Source organism: Brachycentrus maculatus, unplaced genomic scaffold (genome assembly GCF_059751285.1).
Source record: "Brachycentrus maculatus isolate JH-2025_06_01 unplaced genomic scaffold, ASM5975128v1 h1tg000186l, whole genome shotgun sequence".
In the NCBI taxonomy this organism is placed as follows: Eukaryota; Metazoa; Arthropoda; class Insecta; order Trichoptera; family Brachycentridae; genus Brachycentrus; species Brachycentrus maculatus.
Window position 1 is genome coordinate 1,340,386 of NW_028280937.1, and position 27,651 is coordinate 1,368,036.

The window sequence follows — 27,651 nt, forward strand, 5'->3', positions numbered from 1 at the left end:
TATAAATCACATCAGTCTTGATGATGGAGTCCGAATAGCGAGCCGAAAGTACTGCCGATGCAATCAGCAATATGAATTGCACCCTGGATTTCAGTTTCGAGGTCCGTAGCCAATATAATAACAATGGAATTCCACCGAGAATCTTCGGTTATAGTGGCAGATATATGTAGAAGGAGGTCCGTCCCTGTCGGGCGGGCGGCGGGCGGGGCGGGGCGGCGGGCGGCGGTAGGGCGGGGCGGCGCGGCGGGCGGCCAGCGTGCAGTGTCGGTCCACCCTGCGCCATGCTGGCCCGCGCGCTCCCGCTGCTGCTGCTGGCCCTCCTCGCGCCGCCCTGCCTGGCCGCCCAGAAGAAGGCCGCCCCCGCCGCCGCGACCCCCTCGCCCAAGGAGCAGGAGCCCATCATCGAAGAGGTCACGGCCAAACAGCTCGAGAGGGTGCTCAACGAGAAAGACTATGTCGCCGTGTACTGGTGTAAGTGCGTCCGACGCTTTCCGTGTGTCTGTGTGCGTGATGTTCCTACCATGTCAGTGTGATCGATCCAGAACTTCGATAGGATTTGGGTTCCGTATCTCTTCGACCCCCGGTTTCATACCTCGACCGTCTTCGATCGTGTTACTCTTACGCTAAAAATCTTTAAAAAACGCTGTACCAAAATACTATTGCGAATGATATCTCGGTTGGCGACAACTCTGAAAAATAAAACAACCGCCCGGTCGACCGTTTTATTGAAGTGCTTTAAATATCTAAAGTCAGCGAGCATCTGACGAGCCGAAGTTCGCTGAGAAACGTCAGTCGGAGATTAAACCTCGCTCGAGGAAAGGTCCGAAGTGGTGCGTTATTAGTACGAGACTGGCCATCATCTGGGCCCTTGCTGAAAAGTGTGTCATATGTCCCAATTCTCCGAGAATGTTTTGACGAGCCCGGCCAGGGCGTTTCGATCGTGCAAGCCGTTCACGTAGCGTGGACGAATTTGCTTTGTAAAAGACGACAGACTTTAAAGCCCCTTTTTAACGCCTCCGAGCCGGTGGTGTTAGGTAATTAAGTTCCCCGCAGTTTTATCCGAATGTTTAATCTGAAAACTCCCGTCATTTTCAATGAGCGGCTCTTTATCACTCGGATATAAATATGTTCTTGTTTTCTAAAATACATTACGCCATCCTGTCTTTCTCAACGTTTTGTAATCCAAGAAGATCTAGAAATAATCGTGGAAAACGTGGGTACGCTTAATCCGCAGCTGCTACTGAAATTGAGTCAAGTTGTTTGTTTATCTGCCCCTAAATTATCTCTTTTGTTGTAATGCGCTAATTGACTTTATATCATGATCTATCAAGTTCTTTTGAGCTGCTTCCGCAACTCGTATTGTGGAATCATTAATGACTAACTTGTATCGCTATTTCCTACTGACTTCTTCATATTATGTTAAATGACAATATTGAAGTTCAGCTTCTTGAAATCTCCTAAGAACACGAACCAAATCCTGAAAAGTAACACCAACATACTTGTTATTGCTAAGGTTTCGGGCAAGCATGAGGGTGTTAGGATCTAAATATTTTTGTCTCACCACCTTGACATTTTAGCAACGTCACGAGGTAACGTATATTTTTCTTAAGGGTCATTGTCCACCTCCACTTCAACCAACATATGTAGGTACAAATTGTAACCGACAATGTACACAATTACTATTCACCAATTATTTCTCATCTATGGTAAAATACCTGCAATTTTTTGAAACTATTATTCCATTTTCAATATTTGATTGGTTGCTCGTCACCTAATTTTATTTTTAATTTAAGTCTTACTTAGTAAATACCACTATTTCTTAAAATCTACTGTGACACGTGTTTTGATGCATTCCGCATCATTTTCAAACACCGTATCTAATTTTATTGCTACACAAATAAATAAAGATCCCAAATACTATATTTTCATAAATATATGTCACAAGGTAATCAAAACAATGTTTGATTTAATATATTTAAAAATAAAATATTTTTAATAACTAGTTTAAAAGCAAGTAAACCTACAAAAAAACAAAAAAATTAGGAAAATATTATTTGAAATCTAAAGATTTTTTAAGTGAGCAGAAATGAATTGTTCTTCAATATCAGGTGCTACTTTAAATCAATTTAAAGAGTAACCTAATTATCTTGATTGCTGTATCAATCTGGCGTTTTGAGCAACAGATTCATCAGTCTCGTACCCTAAAGGGGTTGATTGGTCAGTTGAAAAGACTTACTTCTAAAATTTAATATATTTTTTAAGTACAAAATCTTCACTAGCCACTTTCGGCACAGAGTTAGCATACTCTCCTTTCTTCAGTCTCTAATCCTTACTGTCGTTACCAGTATTCATCCACTTTCCATAAGAAAATAATGATCTTTCAGTAATGATCTGAAATATTAGGGGATACTTTCCAGAGTGTATGGATTTCAATTGAAACTCAGAATCGAAACTCTTAAATAATTTTAAACCATTTATTTTAGAGCTTTATGGTTTTACTTATAGTCCGCCTACGTAGTGTAATGGTCAGCACGCTCGGCTACCGTACTGGAGGTCCTGGGTTCGATTCCCAGGGGGGTCAACGCTTCGATTTTCAAGGGGGATAAATAAATATAAGTGATTTTTCACTCTTATATTTTTTCAATATTACCTTGGACTGGTACTGGAAGCGGAGGGCTGATTACCTTTCCTTCATGTGTTAACGATCAAGATAACACTGCGTTTATATGATGCAGTGCCCTATGCACCATTGTGGTGCGGATATGGGTTTGAATGAATAGTTTTACTCGAATATTAAATACTATCGTCAAATGTTAATTTTCAGTTGGGTCGCGACTATTGGAGTGACGATCAGTCTTAATTATTATAGATGTGATCAATGTATCAATGTAGCATGGAAGAAATTAGTATTACAAATAGATACACGTATTATACCGTGGAACTTCGAAATATAGTGGAACTTCCAGACATTTTTAATTTCGTATACATTGTTAGATAACATTATACAATGTCACAATTGTCGAACGAATCCTTGGTACTAGATCAGGCGCCGAGGGCGTAATTAAGTAGACGCTTGACTGCAAAACTGGCACCGCGGTTTCGATTCTTGCAAATTGCAGAATGAATTTAAGGAATACTTATTTTCAATTGGTTTGGGCGTTTGTGATAAATTTTTCACATTAATCTTTTTAATCCTTACTGATCTACCTGCAGATTTTAACCCCTAACAAGGCTTTGGTGGTTATTCCTTTTAAGAAAATCAACAACAGAAACATCGTAGGAAAGCTTTATATAGTAAACCACATCATGAACACTTTTAACCCTTACTGGTCAAATGTCGAATCTCATTCGACATTGATTTTTTGCTCTCAGGTCCCAATGTCGGATGTTATTTGACTTTTTTTTCATAATTTTATAAATTTTATTTATTTAAATTCCAAGCTTACATTTTTGTCACTCGAATCTATTACAACAGTATGTGGAGTAGAGGACAAAATATTTTTTTTCAAATTGGAATGTAACTGTCTACCTAGATTTTTTTTAAATTTTGGTGGACCGGAAAGGGTTAATAGCAAAAAAGCATTACTGTGAGTTATTTTTCAAAGATTTAAAAATAAAGTCATTTGACGATAGTGCAGTGCGACATTTCTAGTTAGCATTTGTCCACTTCCGAGTCTTCCTCTGTTAATTATATTTCTTTGTGCATTCCTGTGTATGTATATCATTATGGATATTACGAGTTATGACTCCAAAGCAGAGTTGCATACATTATGTAATATTGATAAACATAATATATGGAAAATTAAATTTCATTTATCCGTAAAGCATAAATTATATTTCAAAATCGTTTTTGAAAAATGAAAACTACTTTACGTAATTACCATCCGTGTCCGTTTTTCATCTCATCTATGCAATACATTTTGTCCACGTGTTGCATGTCTTTACTGAACCGTCTAGTGGTGGTTTCCAGTTGAGCTATAAGAGTCCGAAGTCACAAGCAAAGGAGTGCAGTGACGTCACAAGCCCGTCTGTCGTTAGGTTAGGTTGGGAAAGAATTGTTCCGGTGTATATTTAGCCCGGAATTCTAAACCAGACGTTTGTCTCTGTCACGGTACAGATTCCAGTTTACTAACTCGGATACGCACTGAGTGATTGAATGTGACCACTGCCCGGTGACCAGTGACCATTCCGCGAAACTCGTCAACGATAAAGCTTTATAAATTTTTCTTCTTCTGTAGCCTGAGGATACAGGCGTCCGTCAAGGTCTCCCCCTTGCTCTTCTTCTCTTTGATTTTAACAACCGTTCATCTTTTTCCTATCTGCGTAATGTAGCGATTCATGTTAAAACATAACTGAGATCCTTTAATATCCGACTGGGTATTTTTTATATATTGAGCAAATTCACAGAAAAAAATCATTACGATATGAATTGATTATGTCACAAAAAACAAACTGCCTTACCCAGGACTCTTTTATTATCTGGATTCCTATTTATCTGAAGTACAATAATTTGAAATTCGTTATGTTGACAGTGAAATTAGGGGCTTTATGGTAAATTCAATACCAAACATGTCTTCAATCGGTTTAATATAAATATACTCGTTTATAGGTATATATATATATATATATATATATATATATATATATATATATATATATATATATATATATATATATATATATATATATATATATATATATATATATATATATATATATATATATATATATATATATATATATATATATATATATATAAATACGATAAATCGTAGAACACAAATCGCTCACTCCTTTCAAGAACGTCATAAATAAAAAAAACTTGATTTTTCAGGAGAACGTTTTTAAAGTTTAAAAATATACCACAATGTATCAAAAATAAATATCAACCCACTTATTGAACTTCTTTCTGTGCAACAGATCTTTTTAGGTAAAACCTGAAGGTTTTTTCTCCACTTGAAAAATATTTAGTTTATTTAAAAAAATAGTTAAACAATGCCTTTTCTTCAAAATGCAAAAACAACGTTTTCTGCCCTGTAGCGGGTAAATATTAAGTTAAAAATATGCCGCGTTTGCCGGGATATAGTACATTTTCCGGGCATTCTGAAAACACGCACAACTGAAAATTGACGATTTTTGATTTATGACATTCTTGAAAGGAGTGAGCGAAATGATATGATAAGAAAATAAAGCGTTATGGGGTAGATTTTTTTTGAAAATGGAAATATAAAGATTATAAAAAAAATATTATTTTTAATAGTATCACCTCTTGCTTGTCAAAAATTTAAAAATAAATATTATGTAAGGTACCATGGTTCAAAATTCATAATCAGGCGTTGTTTAAAAAAACTTTTTCGTCAATTTCCTTATTTTAAAATTTAAAAAAATACAGTCTAGGTTGTATTTAAGTACCTAGAGTATGACTAAAATATATTATACTTCATATATTAACATGAGTGGTGGAGTGAAAATGCGTTTTAGGCGTATAATCCTTATTTAATGATTGTATCAATAATCATGGAAGAAATAATCAACCCCAATAATCTAGAATATTGTTTTCTCACATCGCAAAATCAAGAGAAATAACCAGAAACCAATCGATAATAAATACTCCATAATTATATCTATCACGAATCACGGATGCAATGTGTTCCTTCTCTTGCAAGTTCCAGAGCTGACGGATGTTTATTCCACGTTCTGACAGGATCATTACACGGAGTCATAAATTTATCTCGTCTGACTTTTATTCCCGGAGCTTTCAATCAAATATCTTCATGAAGTCCGTATTTCATTAAAAAACTGTTTGAAAATCAAGTGAAAGGTTTTTTTAAAACAAATTAATAGAATATTTTTCTTTATTATGTAGATGCACACCTTGCTCACAGCAGAGCTTTTAAAGGTCACTAAAAAAATCTCCAGATTGAACAGTGTCAGTATCATTTTATTGTTTGAAACATCTTCCACTATATCATGTATCCATTGTTGAAATATCACGTTTTCTGCTTCGAGTCGTCAAGTGTCTTGTCTGTCCAGGCTTATCTCCACGATTTACAAAATCGAGACATTTGAAATGATGTGTAAATACTCTGAATATGTATGTGGACAAATAGAATAAACGAGGCTCTCCTGCAAATATGCGCCTTTATGCCTTAGGTCCCTTTGGAGCTCATGATATTCATCAAAAAATGGAAAATTCGGTGCTTCGAGCACGTAATGTGAGGTTTGATAACCCGAGTGAAAGTGGAATGGCTGTCAAACATCAGGAACTGGATTCGTCCACTTATCCCTGAGTCCCAACTTGGAGTGAGATAGTTCTTCCATATCCTATGGTCAGGGCGTAACTTAACTTGCGTGGCGTCAATCTTAACTTACACGCATGACATATAAAAACGCTAACAGTACCTACCCTACCTTACAAAGTAGTACCAGTTTACCTTACTACCTACATCTACTGCCTACCCCACCCGGCTTACCTTACTACCTACCTCTACTGCCTACTCTAATTGATTATCTGTGCACGCCACTGCCTATGGTACAGAGAAGAGTATATACCCATAATAAACGCCAAATTCAGAATAAAGACACGACACTGAATGAAGTAGAAAATTGTAGACATAGTGGCATCTGCCGCAAGAAAATTTATTCAAATGACTTTTTTGTATAGTAATTTTCTAACGTTTACTTAAGTGATGTGTTGTGTATAAAAACGTTTTTATTTCCACTCTCATCTTCCACCTTCATCACCATTTAGGTGGTATAAATATAATTATGTTATTTCTGTATTTTTTCCCACTAAATCGCATTTCTTGCATCTCTGGTTCTGCAATTGAGATCACATAAACGAGCAGAGGTTGTGATGATGATAATAATAGCTGCAATCTTTCTTCGCGTTGTTTAATGTACATCGTAGCTTACTCTTCAATGAAACACGCAGGCACTGTATTTTGGTTTTCACATCTGCACTCTATTTATAACTACACTCCTTTAGTTATGGTTGTCCATATATATATATTTCTCGAATAATATTATTGTTATGCACCTAAATCTTATGTCAATATTTGCGTCTTTTATTTTACGTTAAGTTGTATGTTTTATATTTATTTCTACTGTCTTCTCCAAAATAGGTTTAAAAACCTTTTTTAATGGTTTGAACATTTATAGCATCTTCCGAGCACAGAACACAATTTTCCATATAAGTATACAACTGATTCATTATTGGCTCTCAGTCTCATGACATATTACACTTATTTGTTATAAATACCGTACAACTTCCACGTAACATGGAAATTATAAAAGAATAAGAGACCCGCGATATCTACCCACTTTATTCATATTAAAACATAAACCTGAAATGTGAAAACAGGCAGCGAATACACCTGACATTCAATCTATTGTAGTTCACTTCTCTACAATATTCTAATCTCAGTGCACCAGAAATTAAACTTTCTGACCACGGAAAGATAAAAGAATTTGGTTTCATTCCTCGACATATCACATCATTCCTTTGTTGTTGCTGCACTTTCCAAACTGCCAGATCATCGAATGAATTACTTATCTAAGTAAAAATTGCGTCTTAGGTGATAATCTTCACGAAACGTCTGTAACGTTATTAAACTCGTGTATATACTTGGATTTTCTCCCTCCTCAATTTTTTACTTATTCCTCCCCCCTTTTCAATCTTTGATTTCATAAATTTTCCTCACTTATGTGTACAAGCACTATCTGACCATTAATTTAAACCGCTGTGTAAAAGGTATAAACCTTGACCACCATTATATTTAAGTTGGAAGACATTGTTTCATATCATTTAGAAATTATATATATATATATATATATATATATATATATATATATATATATATATATATATATATATATATATATATATATATATACAATACGACATATATATGTCACTAGAAACTTGTATCACTCGCATAGAATTATGATTCATTAAAGTGAATTTATTTTGGCATTGAATCTCTTTAAGTTGCTTTATATTGAAATCAATTCCGACACTAGAAGTTCAGCTGAAATGATTTTCAGCGTTATTTCTAACGGCAATCAAGAATCCAAAGGCGTGGGATGTTGGAATTATATCCATGTGTGTTATATATAGCATAAACCCGTGTCGGGTCATTTTACCTGTTGGATGAATGAACTGCTCTTCATGGCCCGGTTTTCATTACGAATTTTTACAAATGTTTGGTGATGGCGCTTGGCTGCTAGCCAGGCGTACAGTGACTCACTTTGACTAATAAGGTCGTTATTATTTAATAACACCAATTCTCAAACGGTGAAGTAATGCATTAAGCCAACAACATAGTTCATCAAATCTTACTTGTAAATTTTTTTGGGTTTTAGAAGAGATAAGATTGAAAGGTTGAGGAATCTCCATCTTCAGGGTGTCTTCATCGATTGATGAAGACATCGAGATTTTCCTACAGTTTCAAACACAACCTGTTCCTGCTTTTGCCCTGATGTCGTCCGTAAGGATGAGATCCCTCAAATCTTCGTGTTGTTTGATATCTGCGAGATAACCATGGTCTAGTTACAGTTTGTACCATTTCTAATTTGTTTGAAATATTTTCAGATATGGGATTTTCTTTGGTTCTTTGCTTGATTTTTTATTTGCATAATTGATCTTCGAAAAGGATTTTTTATACAGCATATTCATATGCTACCACTCTCTGATTGCAGTTTTACTAGTGAAAAATGCATGTTGACAACCTATCAATCTAAATTCGTCATTTTTAATATTAATTATTTAGAAGACTACCAAACAAAGATGACTGATCAATCTGACCAACCAATTAAAAAATTTTAAATCTTTTTTACAGTTATCTTTACCATCTCGCATTATTATACAATATATACGAAGTTTTACAATAAAATATATATTTTTATATGAATTTCCTGATTAACTAACGTTAATTTAGTAGGTTTAGATATACATATACTCAATATACCATTAGATTGGTGATGAAAATTACCATAGATGATGCCAAGAACTAGCATGTGAAAGAAAGTGTAAACTAAAGGATAAATAAAACTTTTCTTGAATGATTTTAGCAGATACTTTGTTGCGCATTTTATAAACTTTATAAAATAAAATAACTTTGTCTTTACCACTTTTTAATAAAAAGTGGTTAAAACAAAGTTGATTGATTTTATAAATTTGTTAAACAAAACTTTCGAAATTTGAGTAGTGTGGTTATTAATCATGGGCAAAATGGTGAATGTTACACGTGTACAAAGCGATCATTTAAACCACCCTATGACAGGTTGTAAGCCGTGTAAATACTCAGATTCTTCTTCACTTATGTTTAAACATAAACAACTCCTTAGTGAACAAACTAAACTTCTGATTTGTAGACACTGATAAATAATTTATTTTTATGATACAATACAATTTCTTCGTATCTGTTTTCGAGGGTATATCGCATAGTCCCTATGTAGATCTGATTTAACTGTGCAATTTTGACACATTGGCTGTTGTAATTTGATATGAAATCTGCAAGCATATAGAACATTAACTAAGGTTAATTGGATGATTCGAAGTTATGCACAATTTCATCGTGACCACGTCACGGTTTGAATGCTTTGAAAATCTTTGTAGTTAGAGAAAACGCATTCTGTCGAGCTAGCTGGCAACTGCCCAAATTGTTATACACGTATGTCCATGTCCACACCCAGGGCTTGTTCCGCCGCACGTACGCTAGCGCCCTGTCGTCCTGTGCTCCACTTCAGCAAGAACAAGGTCCCGCGACTCTTCACCAACAATAATAAACGTTCCCATTCAATTCTACAGCTGACTTTTGAGTCCATAAAACGAGATGAATTTCAAAACTAAGATACAAATAAACTTAATGGTAGTAAGACCCTAAATATTATTTTATTTTTTGACATCTCAGATGAAGATTATTTACGGGGCTTACGACCATCATAGGCTGGTTTACTGATCACTTTACACACGTGATTGATAGAATTGGTGAATGAATAGTGTGGTTGTCAATCACCGATAGAATTGGTGAATGTTATTCACCAATTCTATCGATGATTGACAACCACACTATTCAAATTCCTTCTTCCAAAGGAACTTCTATATATATTGCATATGATCCAATTTTGAAACATTGTACAAGAATGAATGTTATTCACCAATTCTATCGATGATTGACAACCACACTATTCAAATTTATTCTTCCAAAGGAACTTCTATATATATTGCATATGATCCAATTTTGAAACATGACAGTGACATTTATTGATGAGACGAAGAAGCTTTTTTATTCAGCAGAAACTCTTATATTTGTATGTGAGGTCCGAATCCTGGATTATAATCACATACTTTATTTTTTTGGTTTTATTGTTTTTAGCTTATAATTTGACCAGATAATTTACTACCAACATTTTGATTGTGTCCAAATACTTGTTCACAAATGTGGATTATCACCAATTATAGGAGTTATGTGTCAAAAAATAATATGATAAATAACTCCTTTAATTGGAGATAATCTAGATTTGTGAACAAGTATTTAAGTACCCTCAAAATTCTGTTAATAATAAACATTCCAACCAGCTGACTTTTGAGTCCATAAAAGTAAATGAATTTCAAAATGAAGATACATACAAAATAAATGGCGTACAGGCATTTGTTATTATATTAATCTATTGATTAGAAAATTACTTGACTTCTTTTGTGTTTTTATTAGACACTAAGTATTAGTGAAAATACAAATCGAAACTAGAGTCCAATAAAAACTCAAAAGTGGTCTCATATAAGAAACTATTTGAAAAAAATCTATCGTGGTTAAAATCACATCAAGGTGATTGGTCCAGTCAATATTGTTTAATAATCAAACCATTCATTTTATGAACAAACCATAATTATTTTTAAAAATTACCAAAATTTATTACAAATCAATTATTTGTCCGCCTCCGTAGTGTAATGGTCAATCTGACTAATAAAATATTCTGATTTTTTTTGGTAAAATAATTCAGAATCTGTAGAGAAATCTTTACCATCTCGTAATACTGTCTGTACGAAGTTTTACAATTTAAAATATATTTTTATATGAATTCCCTAACAATGTTTTTTTTTAGTTAATTTTATATTTATATACAATTATTACATTCAAGGCTTTAAAAAAAATAGAATTAAGGGGGAAGAATCTGTTTAATCTTTTTCATATAAACTTTTTGTAATTTTTCGTGACAGTAATTTAACGATTCAAATACAAACTTTTAAAAGATTGCGTATTTAAATTGATCGATAATAATTTTAATATAAGACGTATACTTATAATTAATTATGATTTAATTAAATTAGTTTGAAGTGTTAGAATAAATGTTTTAATGTAATTAATATTTTAAATTAGCACTACTAGTTTCAGAAAAGCAGTATTCCCACCGTGAATTTAATTTTAGAAGAAAATAAATAGTTTTAGTTTCTGAATATGTAACACGCGATACCTTTGTTATTTTTTTTATTGAAGGTATGTCAAAGATGAGTGAGTAACATAACAGGGTTGCATTTTTTTTCTCTCAATTTTTCGCCTTGTTAAAATTAATCGTTAAGAACTTTTGAAAGCTAGTACATATTTTTATTAGTGGCTTGACGTTCAAATTGTTATTTTTGCTAATAACCATATGATAAATTTTCCGTTTGATGATCTTTTAGTTTAATTATGATTAATTATAAATACAGAAAAATCACTAATTTTGATAGCCCCGGTCCTGAAATTGAAATTCGTCACCGAGCGTCGTGAAAATTTTCCAACCGTTCGTATCATCGTTCCGTCAGTCTTCGGGTCGCACTTTTCTCTTTCGGGCCGCGAGAACGAGACGAAAAAAAGTGTGAGCGAACGCAAGATCGTATTCTTCGCGGAAGATGAAAAGAGATGCTGAAGGTGTTTTCCTTTTCTTCCCTCGCCGGAAAGAGAGAGAAATAAAAGAGTCGGGTCTTGCACTCCCGGGCGGACTATTCTCGTGTTGGCAATGTCCTAAAATGGCCGCTCGCGGAGAGCGCCGTGCGACCGCAAGTCACTAACAGAAAACAGTAACTTTCTTTATTTAATGGCACCCATCACCTAATACGCTATTTTCTGTTTAGTTACAATGCGGAAATGAGTGCGATGAAAAAAATTACAGATCTATGTCCCTGATCGACACGAAATTAAACTAAGTTACGTGGGAGGCGTTATGTCCACGCGGATATTTTGGGATCGGCGAAAAAGTGAACTTCGAGTAGATGTCGTTTTTTTGTCGAGGTATGCCAAGAATTCGCTTCCAGTAATCAAATATCGTTTAATCACATAATATAGGTCTGAAACATATTAAAAACCCAACATATCGTATGGATTATACTTAAGGATGCATTGAAAAACAAAGAAAAAGTACTAAACACCACAACGGAAGACAAATAAAGTTATTAGATGGTATTATTGGCGTCCTGAAGATGACACCTCTGATGGTGGAAACGTGTGCCAACGACAAACGGCATTATATCCCAGGCATGCATCTGAACGCCCGTGAAGGATTTCAGGATGTCTTTTTGGTATTTTAAGAGGAGAGAAGTATGAAAAAGACTTAAAAAGTTTAGTTCCACTGATCCATCAGGGTATTATTGAAATCGAGTTAAATTTTCAGTGATAATAGCTAACCTCCACCGTAGATGGCACTAAAAGTTGTGGAAAGGAAAAACCTAGGATAACCTAGGATAAGACGTCGAAATAGCAGTTTAATTGTCACCAAGGCATTGTTCAAAGCTGTTGCAGTAAAGATAAAAACAGGATTGCCATAATGGTGAACAACCTGAACTGTATGGCATAATATTAAAGTAAAACTTCAGTAGATCATAAATATTAAAATATGCATTTAAAAAATCGTGATTTTGAAGTAAACGATATCTACCATCGAAAGGGGGGTTAGCTGTAAAGGGGTCCCTTAAGGCGGGATATTCAATAGCCCGCAACTTAATTTTCTTTAAACCCAGGTAACATTGAACGTAATTGTTATTTTTTCTTCTTAAAACACCGTTTTTGCATTGGAAAAAATAGTTTTTCATCGAAATAAATACACGGTTTTGAAAATAAAAGTGTTATTGAAAGGTACCTACCTAAGGAGTTGAATATGAAAAATGAAAAAAATTGTTTTCATAATATGTTATAAAAAAAGTAATTCTAGTATTTATTCTTTAAAAAATGTGCGTGGAGACAAGTCTGGTCCCTCGCGCGGCCGATCGTAAAATGAATTGGATGTTTGCGAGTTACCCCTTAACTTAATTTATTTAGACTAAAATGAAATGAATGAAAAAAATATTCTGAGAGTTTAAATACAGTTTTCCCTTATCGATAATGAAGAACCACTGGAAAAATTACCTAATAATTAACATGTGTTATATTATAGTAATACGTAATAAAAACTCTAGATAAATTGGGAAAATAAAAAATGGCGCCGATGATTTATGTTCCGAAAATGTTACGCTCTTTCACAATATACAATACAATGTCTTCTCTCAGCTTCATTTCTATCTGACATTCTTGACATTTTTGTATAAAAATGAAGCAGCGACATTTTCATTACTTTATTACGTTATTTTAAAAATATAATCCTTCTCATCTATTTAAAAACGATAATGATATTTATCGGCATTCAACTGCACGATTTACCCGACAATTATTATTCCTATTGAATTTGAGCGTTCAGAATAGAAATGATCACACTCACGAAAGCTAAAACAGAGGTTTGAAAGGAAAAGTTTTGTTTTTGTTTCTGAGCATCGATTAGATACAGAAGTTTTCTAAAATACGTTTACATCACGTTAACTTTTTATTACCTCGGGGTTTTTGTATTATTTGACGATTGAGCATTTAAAATCCGGCTGTCCATCAGTTTTGTCAGGAAGATAATAATGCCGCTATGAAAATGAATTTATTTATTTTTTAAAATTATGTTTACATCGTAGTTAAAATGTCAATTTCCGTAACATGACGTAAAGGACAAAAGAGACAAAAAAACACTGTTTTGGTTTACAATTGCGCTGATTTTTATTTTTTAGGGCGTTATCATACTGTGACTAGAAACAACCGATTAATTAAACAGCATAAACTTGGGGTCAAAGGATAAACAAGAAATTAAATAAATAAAACATCGCCATATAAATTCATAATGCTACAAATTTTGATGGTAATTCAAAACGAGAATTTGTGAAAATAGACCTTATTTGGGATCAGGGCTCATTTGGATTCATAAACGCATGATTTCATATTTTGGTATAGGTACGCTTACAGAAAACTATGTTTATAGGTTTTGTCGTATCTTCACGTCTTTCCACTGCTGGATATAGGCCTCTTCTAAAATTTTTCAGACTTCTCTCGTTTGGGCTTTTATCCACTTATTACCCGCAACGGGGACAATGTCATCGGCCCATTTTTTCTGGGGCCGGCCTATTCCTCTCTTCATGTCCCATGGTCTCCACCGCAGAACCCTGGATACCCATCTTTGCCATCTTTGTCGTATATGGTCAAAAAATGTTTCCTATAAACCGTAAGGATTATCGTAATATATATGTATGTATACGTAAAATTCCCAGACGATCAGGGCGAACACACGCACATTCTACTAATATGTTATTGTGTTTTTCAAGTGATGATTAGTCCCATTTTGCTGGGTACTTAGGTACTCAATAAGTTATTTCAATACCGTAATAAAATGTGAAATCTAGCGATCTTACGAAACGCAGTTATGTTTTGAAGTGCACCACAAATAATACAGTTTTTGGAAACGGGTCAAGATCGCAACTGACTTTCCTCGGCTAAATTTAAACTAAACAGACACGTTGCATTGGTCCGAAGGGCTAACGAACAGTTCTATGGCGGATTAAATCTGGAATATCCCATTATCAACAATATTATCAGTTTATAATATAATCACAAGTTATATTTATATGTAAATATATATATGTATATATATATATATATATATATATATATATATATATATATATATATATATATATATATATATATATATATATATATATATATATATATATATATATATATATATATATATATATATATATATATATATATATATATATATATATATGTATATAAATATGTATGTATACAAGTGTGTGTACATATAGTCTTTGCAAACAATCTTCGCCTCTTCCACGTTCATGGATCTCCTCTAATCCAATAATACTGACACCTGACTAATAACTTTCGAGTATTTGAGATACTTAAAAGTGGTCAGATCATGCCAAGTTTTCCTCGGTCTTCCTCTGCTTCTTCTGCCAGCCACATTTACCTCATAAATTTGTTTTACTATTATTTTTTCATAATTGGATTCACATGCCCAAACCATGTATCTCAACACCTTTACTTTTTTTCAATAAATCAATTTGATATAATATATTTAGCATAAAAATATTCGGATTTCGGAATCGATCTCCCGAGGAGGGTTTGGACCGCACTTTTATACTTATCATTAAGAAAGAAAGAAAGAAAACCCTTTTATATTTTTACCTACACATATTTGTGCTATGTTGAGAATGTCGATGTGATGGGACAACTTACTACCATACGATAAATAATTAAATAATTTGACAGAGGCTTTGTCTCTGTTGATAAACGTATGACAATGTGTTAGACTGTTTCGTTGATTGCATTTGTCCGGTTTTGCAGATGCCCGAAGCTGCGTGACGTGCGACAAGGTTCTCGCGGAGCTGGAGAAGATAGACGACGACACGGACAGCTTCGGAGTGGACTTCGTGAAGATCAACGACAAGAGGCTGGCCAAGCATTATGGCATCAAGACCTTCCCCGCCCTCACGTACTTCCGTGAGAAGGAACCGATCATTTACGAAGGTCAGTATCTGCGCTCCACATACTATACGCGAGCTCTATCTACTCGACCCTGTTTTCCGTTCATGGCGGAATACTCAAAATGGGGTCTCATGCGATGTTTTATAAATCAAACACCTATTCAAAATGCAGTAAGACATCGATATAACGGACCTCTATTTAACGAACTTCGGATAATACGGATAAAAAATCCTGTTTACACACTATCTGCGGGCGGATTCGCGCTCATAAAAGAGATAAACATCTGTGAAAAGAAGTGATAACATTTAACCATACTGTATACATTGATATGAGATCAAAAGATGCCGCAAAAGTCATGCGTAAAAATAACTTACACGGAATTTACGATGAGTCAAGTGAAAAGGTTACCCTTCCCGCCGAACACCACCAGTCGAGTGAAACGGTAAAATTACCCTTCCCGCAGTGTAATGTTATATAGATTTAGGCGATTCAGATGGCTAGGTCATGTACTCCGCATGCCTCCCAAGCGCCTTAATCTAGGTTGCCTCTTTTACAAGGCATCAGGTTCGCGCCGCCCAGAACGACCACTGCCGACGATTCGTCAGCAGTTCTAGTCTGAACTTCGGGAAAAAAGCCTGGAGGCAGTTTGTGAACTCCATATGCTCCACATAGGGAGCGGATATGGTTAAATACTAATAAAAATATTTTTATACATGCTTAAATTCAAGTATCACCGCATGTAAAAGTTTTAGCGGCCATGAAGTTATCAGTGGTAAGATCACATCTCGACGATCTAATAACATTTACTGACTATTCGTCAGATAACGAAGTTCAACTATATTAAACGCATTTTATACATTTAAGAGAGTTGATTATTAAAACAAAATCAGCAAACTTCAAAAGTGCAAAGAAAACTTGATTCCTTTTTCAAAGCAAGCGCGTAGATATCAAACAGCAACGTCACTTCACAATAGACAATAAATATAATTTTGTTTGTGTTTTCTATTGTTTATTTATATCTAAATACAGTGTTTATGTATATATTTTTGAGTTTTTGCTTTATTTTAAACCTATTTTTATAATTATGAATTTCAGCTATGAGCGTCCGTTATATCGAGGTTTTGCTGTACACATTATAAAACATAATATGATCTCTAATATTCTTCATAATCCCTGTGTTGAGAACTTCACGTAACATTCCGATCATGGCCTATCTCGGTGTTCGGCAAACTTTTTAGCCAAAGAACCAAATAATACACAATTAAAAATTCTCTTGAGAGCCAAATCTGTTTGCAATTCTAGTAGTAAAATTTTAAAGTTTTATTAAATAACGGGAACACATCGCTCACTCCTTTCAAGAACGTCATAAATCAAAAATTGTCAATTTTCAGTTGTTTATGTTTTCGGAATGCCCAGAAAATGTACTATATCCCAGCAAAAGCGGCATATTTTAAACTTAATATTTACCCGCTACAGGGCAGAAAGTGTTGTTTTTGCATTTTTAAGAAAAATTATTGTTCAATTGTTTTTCAAATATACTAAATATTTTTCAAATGGAGAAAAAACCTTCAGCTTTTACCTAAACAGATCTGTTGCACAGTAAAAAATTCAAAAAGTGGCTTCATATTTATTTTTATTACATTGTATTATAATATTTAACATTAAAAACGCTCTCCTGAAAAATCAAGTATTTTGATTTATGACGTTCTTGAAAGGAGTGAGCGACATAATATCGATGGCTTAAGTTTTTAAAATATTTTTATTATGGCAATAATAATAATAAAAATAATATAATAATAACAATAAATCGTATTATGAATATACTTGTCCGCCTCCGTGGTGTAATAGTTAACGCGTTTAGCTACCGTGTTGGAGGTCCTGGGTTCGATTCCCAGGGGGAGTCGAATAAAATAAGTGATTTTTTCACTTCAATATTTATTCAATATAACTCTGGACTGGTACCTGAAGTGGAGGGCTGATCACCTTTCCTTCATGTGTTAAGGATCAAGATAACACTTCGTTTATGTGAGGGTTTGAAGAAGAAGAAGAAGAGTATACTTATTTTTTCAAATGTAACTACATGTAAATTCATTTTGAATTGATTTTATTTGTGATTATTTGTAATTCTAGGTGACCTTATGGACGAAGAGAATGTTTTGGATTTCTTGACGAGTTTAGAAGCAATGGACAGGCCCGACAGAATAGAAGAAGTTCATAAGAAAATTTTAGGGAAAATTATCGAGGACACTGAATACGTTGCTGTGCTGTTTTGTAAGTACTACTTTACCATGCATTTATAGCAAAATACAGCCACAGCACTACAAAGCACACATTTATTATATAAAACATGACACAAAGCAGTATCTAGATACCTAAATATAATTAGAAATAATATAAACAATGTGTTTCAGTTTCATTGGATAATATACGTGTATTGGTATTATGTGAGAATATTTACATAATGTAAACTTTATGACAACATTTTTAGGTGTGTCCAAATCCTTGTTCACAAATCTGGGTTCCTCCACTTATGAGTTCTTTTTACATTTTGACATCTCAACATGAATGAAGAAGAATATGGAATATTTACAGGACTTATGACCTGTCATAGGCTGGTTAGCTGATCACTTATATATGTATGAGTTCCATAAAAAAATATAGCGTGGTTGTCAATCATGGGTGAATATTTCGTGTGTAAAGTGATCACTTAACCAGCCTATTACAGCCTTGTAAATAACCAGATTTCCATATTCTTCTTCATCTTTGTTGAGATTTTATAATGTAAATCCTATACTTCTTATCTACAATCTTGTTTATTTTTATTAAAATTATTATCTTCCTGAATACGAGATAAACAAATATTCTTTGGAGTGCAAAAACTCGGTGCAAAGCCCTAGATAAAAACTTTGTATCAATAATATTCCATATTTGTATTTGTATCGTTAATTTTTGTCTAATCTGACGTTGTAACAAAACCACAGACGTAAATTCTACCGCGAATATTCGCTAATGTCACTAGCCCGCCGTTTTTTATTTATTTATAGTTTAATGTAACATGGATGTTGCAATTTAATCATAATATGTCTGTAAGGCATTGTTGTAATTCCATTTGTAAAAATACGACCAAACATCGATTAAGTATATAATAGTCGAAATCGGCTTAATTTTTAGGTTATGTTTAAAATTTTATTATCAATTCTGTATAGCACATCTAGCGGATTTCGTCCAAACTTACTGGAAAATCTCTCTATTTTGTTTTCTTCGTAATGACGAAAATTTAATGAAAAAAAACACAAATTTTCCACAACAGAGATTATTCAATGACAGTAAACACATTGTGTGTATTATACTCGTATAAATAAGATAGAGTATTTTAGTTGTATCTAACTGTTTGCTATATGTTTTTGTACAGAATAAAGCAAAATTTTATGATTTAAAAAGAAATTTTGATATATATGTTTTGAAAATATAATTATCAATATCTAGATATATAATAATAAATGTGATGCTAATATATTATTAATATATTACACACGGCAAAAACACACCCACAACACTCTTCTCTTTTCTTTCTCACTATACCTTCACTGATACCCATTAATACGCTGCAATGTTGAAATATAATTGTGTAAATGACAGCTATGATGTTTACTTATGAAAAAAATAGTTTAAAAACAAGAATTAATGAATTATAATCTCGTACAGATTTTGAGCGAATACACCCAATTAATTTATTATTCCTTCACATTTTGAGGGCATTGTAAACCAAACTTCATCTCTTCATTTGATGTAAATGTGATTATATGAAAGCAAGGTGATCAGTCTTAAAGTCCACAGTCTTGAATAAAAAAATGGAATATATATTTACTGGTGATCCAGATAATATTGTATCTAATTAAAAGATACAAGAATGAAATTTATCAACTCTTAAATAACTTTTCTTTTACTGCATTATTTTCTAAAAACTTTTTATCCTAAATTTGATAAATTTTGCTAATTATTTATAATATTATTATTTAACATGTAAAACATGTTATTTTGATTAATTTAATTAAGTTAAAAGTATTAGTTATTCTAATTTTTTATTAACATTACTAATTTCGGGATAGTATCCCTCCCGAAACTAGTAGCATTACTTTAATATTAAAATTTTGTAAAACTTTTAACTAAGTTAATTAAATCATAACTGATTATGAAGCGTGACAATGTTGATGCCAACACCATTAAACAAAATCAAATATGATAGAGAAAACAAAAAAATATGAAAAAAATGTGTACCTAGTCTCGAAATCTGTTTTAGATTTTTTTATAAAATTCTTAAGACCTCTGGAGAAAATCAATAAAATTGTCAATGTATTGTCAATAAAACATTGATACTCATTGATGTTATCAGTGACATTGAAGTAATGTGAATATAGACAAATTTATGGATCCTCTGTAAGGGGGATTAATCTTACATCATTTATGTTTTGTACATGTGTCCGTTGTCCCGCATATTTGTTGTTTGTCCAATTTAGTTGTCAGTATTACGTATAATGTGTCAAGTTACCAAACACCTCTATTGTATTAATGAAGCAAGCAGGAGAAAGAATTAAAAAATATTAAATTACATTTCGTATAGTGATTATCATAGTACTGTTTTATTCCGCTTAGGTCCGGACGCCAAGACTTGTGCCTCCAACAGTAAGTAATGACAGATAACAGGGCATTCCTGTGTTTGTTTAGTATTCTTATGTTCTCTACCTACATTGCATTTCGAGGGCTGTTCGCTTCACTGTATTAACATGACATTAATTTAACGGAGAGGCGTTTACTTGTGCTATTCTCAAAGACTTCCGTTCATGTTAAAAGTGTAAAGAAAATACACGCATTCTACCCTCACCTAGGTACAATCAAGCATTTTTTCAGCTTTTATCTGAAACCCTCATAGTTTAACATGACGACACTCTGACAGTCATTTTTTATTTTTTATTTATTTAATTTCGTTACATTCAAGTAACTCTGAGTTATATCTACGGATCATACAACGATGCTTATCATGTCCCCACTTAGGCTCCAACTTTTTAAATTTTACAACCTTTTCCTAAATGTGGGTTTACTCTTTGTGATTAAAGTTACTTTAATTTTATGTTATTTTAGCTTAATTAAAAATACTAGAATCAAATACTATTAATATGTGAATGTGAAGTTCACATACATGTGAAGTTGTATAAATACCCACTGATTAGAGTTCAAGTGTTTTCACTCTCTGAGTGTTGCACGCTATTGTTCATTCCACATTTTCACTAAAAAAGGAACTCAAAATTAAAAACTGTGCTTAGTCAGATGTGGTGCGAGTAGAAAAGAATTAACATCTGCGTGATACATTCAAGGTGAATGATACTGTAATATAAGACAATAATTGTACATTGAATATCTATTATTTGTTAATTTGGAAGGGGAAATAAAAAAAGATAATTTTTAAATCTGTTTAATGTAAGTATAATATCTATTTTGCCACCAACTTGGCAGGGAAAAGCTTGGTTTTAGATCAGTCGGAGTAGTACAGAAGATGCGTTAAATGCATTTTTTATGTGTTGCTTTCATTGTGCGTTTAACATTAATGGAATACGAAGAGAACAGCAGCCAAGATATATCAAAGTGGAAAACTATAATATATCGTCTGGTCCAACATTATGTAATTTCTAATAGTGCGAAGCTTAACCTTGCTCCTATATATTATTTTCTCACAAAGTAATGAGATATTTGTGATATATTTCGTTCCAAGCAAAAACACTTTGAAGTAAATTTAACAAACATACTTAAAAGTAATGGATGGGACATGAAAATGATGCTAAAATGGTATCCACTTTGATGAAATCGATATAAAGATATTACACCTCTAGTAGTTATATTTACAAAGGCATAAGTACAAATAGTTAAATTAGCTCTTAATGGGTGATAAAATAGATATCTATTTTAATATCCTTAGGATATAATATACAGTTCCATTAGTAAGTGTACTGTAGTCCTTTTCAAAACCTGAAGCATAATACTCAATCATTGTAAATATATCATCAGTATATGGATAGAGACATAAACTTTCAGTCTACATTTAAAAGTCAACTATTGTTATGTCCACAAGATACCATATTGCTATATGGAGTTAATAGCTCATTATATGGAGGAATAAAAAAAAAGTCCATCAGAACACCAACTACAAGTAGATTCCAATAAGAAGTTAATGAGTTGGCTACTGCAGTTTAGATAACTTTTACCTTACTTATGTTCATTAAAAAACTAATATAATTTCTTTTCAATTCGGTAACCATAATATCCTGATAATACAGATCCAAAACCAGATTCAAAATGCCAATGTCATTAGAAACAAAAGCCAGAAGCTAAGTAAAAGTTATCCAAATTATGAAGTAACGTGGATAACTTTTAACTTTTAACGAAGTAATTTAATACACTGGAGGTATAAATTTGTTGAGAAATGGCGTTTTGAAATGGTACAAAAGCTGGTTAATAAAGTTTTTTAGATGAACTTTTCTTTGTTGGTCAAATTCAGAAAAAATCACTGAAATCTAAAAGATGTATGGTGTATGATGGTAAAAAGCCACCATTGATTTTTGAAATAATTTTTACAAGAAAAAAAAAAACTAAAAAAAATGCAAGAAGGCACAAATATTAATTACCATGCGGATAATTTTTATTGTTATTTATGCACTTCTACAATTCTTACTTAGCTCTGTGTGACTTCTACCCTTAATTAAGATGAAGTTCAAGATGAAGGTTGATTATTATGGGACTAATAGAAATATATCAGTACACTTACCCTTGGGATAGCACATATAGGGATGTTAAACTATCTAGATTTGACAATTTGATTGTACTCAGATTTGTTGGGTATCAACAAAATGAAAGTGGTCCACATTATCGAACTTACATAGTTATTCCACATTAGTGGGATGTATGTCTGGTCCTGGTTTGAAAATATGCACTTTATTTAGTGTTTAGTAAAGTTTCTAGTATCTAGTGGCGGCTCTTAGAGTCTCGAATTACCAGGAGCACAGAAGGACTGCAGAAGAATGAGTGAACCTTTCCACAGCTTTACCGCTTATACTTTCCTTTCAGACACGATGCACGAGCACCGCTTTCCAGTTTATTGAAGATATTTTGTGTTTTTTCTCACGTGTTTTTCCAGAATACCTACTATGTTTCTCACAATATTCCACACAAGCAAAAAAACTTACACAAAAACATCGAGTGCCGGAGCACTCGACACACAATTGATATTGCACACAATTTTTCAGTATTTAATGTAAATAACTATTTTTACTATTTCAATGACAAAATAAATCTGGTGCGTTTCCAGGATTAGTAACATTTCGTATAACATCTAAAATTTTTGCTTTGATTGGCTTAGCGATGGGTATCCTTAATTATAATATATACCGTGTATGTATCAAATAATTATGTGTAGGTACATATATATCTGAAATTAGCTAATTTTTGATAACTGGAGTATTGCTTATATTGAGACCTGTAATTTGTTACCAATAAACATGAAAAATTACCTTTACTCATATCGTGACCCAAACATATGGTTTGTTCATACACGGATATCGTATAAATATAGACATTCCAACAATAGATATTACAAAAGTTTATGTGTCATATTTACAGATTACAGAATCAGTGTACTTTTTATTGAGTTAGATAATAATTTGATTTTTAGATTTTAATTTTACTATGGTATCGTAGATACGATACAACAACTACGCGTAGTATTAAACTATGAACAGATTTTCTTAACCCCACCTTAGTAATTATTTAGTTGGAACGTCCGTAACATCTGCTTTAAAAGCAAAATTTTAAAAGTATACCCGTCTCTAGCGAATCTCAAAAACCTTTGTAAATAAATGTGTTAAAATCCGTTGTACATAATACAAACTATTGAAATCATTATTATGTTCTTCATACTGTTAATGTATCCAATTAACACAAGACACATTGTATGTTACATTTATATTTAAAACATGCATATCTAATCGGAATCCAGTAATCGGGGAGCCTGACAATAGTCTAGTGAAGAATGTTAATTTCGATACATAATGATGTCTCAGAGGGTAAAATAGTCTGACAAAACGTGGCGCCTTGCCAGAATCACGGGACGTCTGGTATGCCATCTCTAGCCACCAGAACTATTGTTTACACCATCCTTTCTATCGCTAATTGAACCTACATTGTGAGATATCAAATCAAACTCAATCAATGCATTCCTTTTTCTAAATACACAGCATGGATACCCTTTAAAGTCTTCAACTATTTCTTGTTCTTTACATCCTGTTGCCATGTCATTCTTGCGACAGTTCTTATTTTATCTATCTTTTGACAAATCGTCCACAGATCCTTTGGATACTTGCGATCTGCATGACATCAATCTACTCGTGAATTTTTTCATTGTTTACCAGCCATATTTCTACTGAAATTTCATTTGTTTCAGAGTTGATTTTAATGATATCAGTTATTTAAGTTCTTTGGCAACTGATTTCATCATAGTACCCATACAATTGATATTCTAAGACTGACCTCTCCTATCCAGGATAGCAGAATCCATTGTTCTCCTAATAAGATTCGCTTGTTGGCACATTGGATGGTCTTTGACAATATTTTTACTTTCAATAACCCTTAAAAAAACATGCCCTTTAAATTCATGTTCATGTTCTATTAAGGATGTGTTAAAGGCTTTTGATTGTTCGTTTAAAACACATTGATTGAAAATCTAGGTAGGGGTCAGGGCCAATCAAAGCTTTTGAAGTCAACGAGATCTGTGCAAATTTATTATGAAAGTTCCATGTTAGTTAATTCTCGGTCTTGTTCTCACACTCCTAGGCTTCTTTTGTGACCCAAAGCGTTACGCTTCCATTATATGGTTTATGTCAGGACGTTTTATGTCATCATTTGAATAAGACATTTACAAACTGACTCCATTAAAGTAAGTCGTATAAGTATAATTATTAAAATGGCACTTACATAATTCCTCCATCATATTGTATGCATATTGGTGGCAATATTCATTGCAATCTCAATCTATTTATGAACATATTATGAACGTGAGAAAATGTTAGGTGACGAATGGCGAGAAGATAAATCATGTATTATGTCATTTTTATCTTGGCCAACTCAATTTTCATTCATTCTCTCTTAATCATACATATGTAGGTCTTATTATGGAAAGCTGCCAAATGAAAGTCATCTACACTTTGTAGCAATAGTACTCCAAAACTCGGCGATACTTCACACTAGCCTAACAGCCAAGTGGGCAGGGTTGGAGCGTGATAGCGTTTGGCAATGTATCATAGTTTTTTTTTTTTAAAGAATGTAGTGGGTAGGAGAGACTGGGTACAAAAGTAACACCGTTATGAAGTAATATAGCCCTACTTGTTTGCTATGCTAGTTTTTTTGTAATAAAACCCTTTCTTATCACTGAATATTATATCAATTTGATGTTCTAATGAAAAATTATATTACCAGTATCACAAAATATTTTCTGTGCATTTTAGAAGATTATTTGGAAATGCAAACATAAAAAATCATATCTCAACAGGTATTTAAATTTTTTTGTCCCTTTTTGCAACTGGGCTAGGATTAAAATAATCACAAACACATCCACAGAAAACATTACATAACTTCCTGAGGTATTGTTTTACAAAAATAGCGCTGTATAAGTTATTCAAATTTATCATTATTACAACTTTACTGATAAAATTTAAACCATTGTATGAATGTGTGAACTAGGTACCAATATGATGGTTTAATTCATTTCATTGATATAGCTACAAGAAAAACAATACCTGAGTCAGATGTAAAAAGTGTTATGTTTGTACCCGGTTTTCCCTAAATAAAAATAATTAAATACGTGATGTAAATATTTAACTTTGTATGTGATTTTTACCTTTTTATTTTATTTTACTTCACCCATAAAAAATGTTTAACAGAAACAAGAAATAGTTTAATGTAAATTACTTTTTATGATCTTGACACTGCACTGTCTATAATATCTTGTTATTTGTGTGATAGACAAACCAGAGTGCAAAAAGTGTTCGAAGGCTTTACAAGAATTAGAAAACATAGACGATGAAGCGGACCAGCTCGGGATTGGCTTCGTGAAGATCTACGACGAGGATCTGGCGGAAGAATACAATCTCGGGGAATTGCCAAAGCTCGTTTACTACAGACATCAAATACCCATCATTTATGAAAGTAAGCCGACTGAAGATGGTCACTTAAATCGAACACACTTCTTGTGATTTATTTAATTAACCAAAACCACATTTACAGGTGAATTGAGCAGGGAAGAAGATGTGTTAGAATGGTTAGTAGCGAACAAATCTACTGGAGACGAAGAGGACGTTATTGAAGATGTTACTGCCAAGACCCTCAATACTTTGATCGGAAACATTGACAATCTAGTCGTAGTTTTCTGTAAGTTATTTCAAGAAATATATAATATTCAACAAAACTAGTCTAAAATGTTCCAAGCTATTTGAGCAGTTTGTCATGAGGTTCTTATCATAAATGATCACTATTTTACTCTTGCATGAAAAACATGCAGATTTACATTTAAAATGAGAAAACACAACATTCATAGAACTTAACATATATTGCCAAATGATTTCAAACCACAGAATTCCCTAAGTGGACAGTATTTTTCATGATTTATCTAAATAACTTGTTACAATACTCAGCATAATTCATCATACTTTACTTGTTTACATTAAAAAAATATAATAATAAAGAATTTAAATAATAATATGACATTAAATATAGTAATGAAAATTAACATAAACTTGTTTTTTTGACATTTTTGTAATTTTATTTGATGAAGGAATAATACACTTATAAAGCTATTAAGGCATTTTTAAAAGTTAAAGTTAATATCGGTTTTACAAAGTTCCTATGCAGTGATACAAAACTGTATAAAGGATTTCACAATTTAGAAATTCACCATTCTGAATATGTGAGAGGAAATGATGAATTGATGTTAATATCAAACAATTAAAGTAATGATACCTGTTTATTATTTCAGATGACCACGGAGACGACGATTCTATGACTGTTTTGGCCGAACTGGAAAAAATCGACGATGATTGTGACAAACATGGCATTCAGTTTGTAAAGATCGATGATGACGCTGCAGCCAAGAACTTTGGCATTGACTCAGTCCCGGCCATAGTCTATTTCGAAAAGCAAATTCCAAACGTTTACGATGGTAATTGGCATTTTAAGTATTCTCTAAATAGCGAGAATACACCAAGAGAAATCTCTTGGTGTATATTGATTTTTGAAATTGATTATGTTTCTGTTTTCCTCGTTATGTATACTATAACTCACACCACTCGGGTACACTAGGGGTTGGAAGAAGAGGAATAAATATTAATCATGGATGAAATTTTTTCATCTTCTAGGTGACCTAGAAAATGAGGATGAAATCCTGGAATGGTTAGTGGATCAGCTAGAGAAGGACGAAATTGAAGATGTAACCGACGAGATGCTTGACCGCCTCATTAAAGAAGGAAAAACGATGGCTGTTTTATTTTGTAAGTTTAATTATTATTGCTATTGAGTACAATTTTTTAAATTGAGTACGATTATTAGGGTGAAGACTGACCGGGGCATTTTGTTGTAACGTAACATGTTACGATGCGAGCATTCAGGCAGTCAGTACAGCGAGCCGAGCGCTCCATCCATAGTTTCGGATGCTCGCTGATGCTCGCCGCGAGCGTTGTGACGTTTTGTTACGACAAAATGCTCGGGTCAGTCTCCACCT

At 33.0% G+C, this 27,651-nt stretch overlaps 1 protein-coding gene across 4 annotated transcripts in view; it reads left to right on the forward strand.

Annotated features, from left to right (window-relative positions):
• Positions 1-260: 260 nt before the first annotated feature.
• The window catches only part of hlk (hulk), a 49,887-nt gene continuing 22,496 nt past the window's right edge, over positions 261-27,651 (forward strand). For 2 of the 4 annotated variants that reach the window (XM_088262682.1, XM_088262684.1), the window contains exons 1-8: positions 261-471; positions 15,696-15,878; positions 17,967-18,107; positions 20,490-20,519; positions 25,902-26,084; positions 26,163-26,306; positions 26,911-27,093; positions 27,290-27,421. In XM_088262682.1, coding sequence (XP_088118808.1) covers positions 282-471; positions 15,696-15,878; positions 17,967-18,107; positions 20,490-20,519; positions 25,902-26,084; positions 26,163-26,306; positions 26,911-27,093; positions 27,290-27,421 — 1,186 coding nt within the window. In that variant the 5' untranslated portion in view covers positions 261-281. The remainder of the gene's footprint in view (positions 472-15,695; positions 15,879-17,966; positions 18,108-20,489; positions 20,520-25,901; positions 26,085-26,162; positions 26,307-26,910; positions 27,094-27,289; positions 27,422-27,651) is intronic. The other 2 variants (XM_088262683.1, XM_088262685.1) reach the window with 1 other exon arrangement.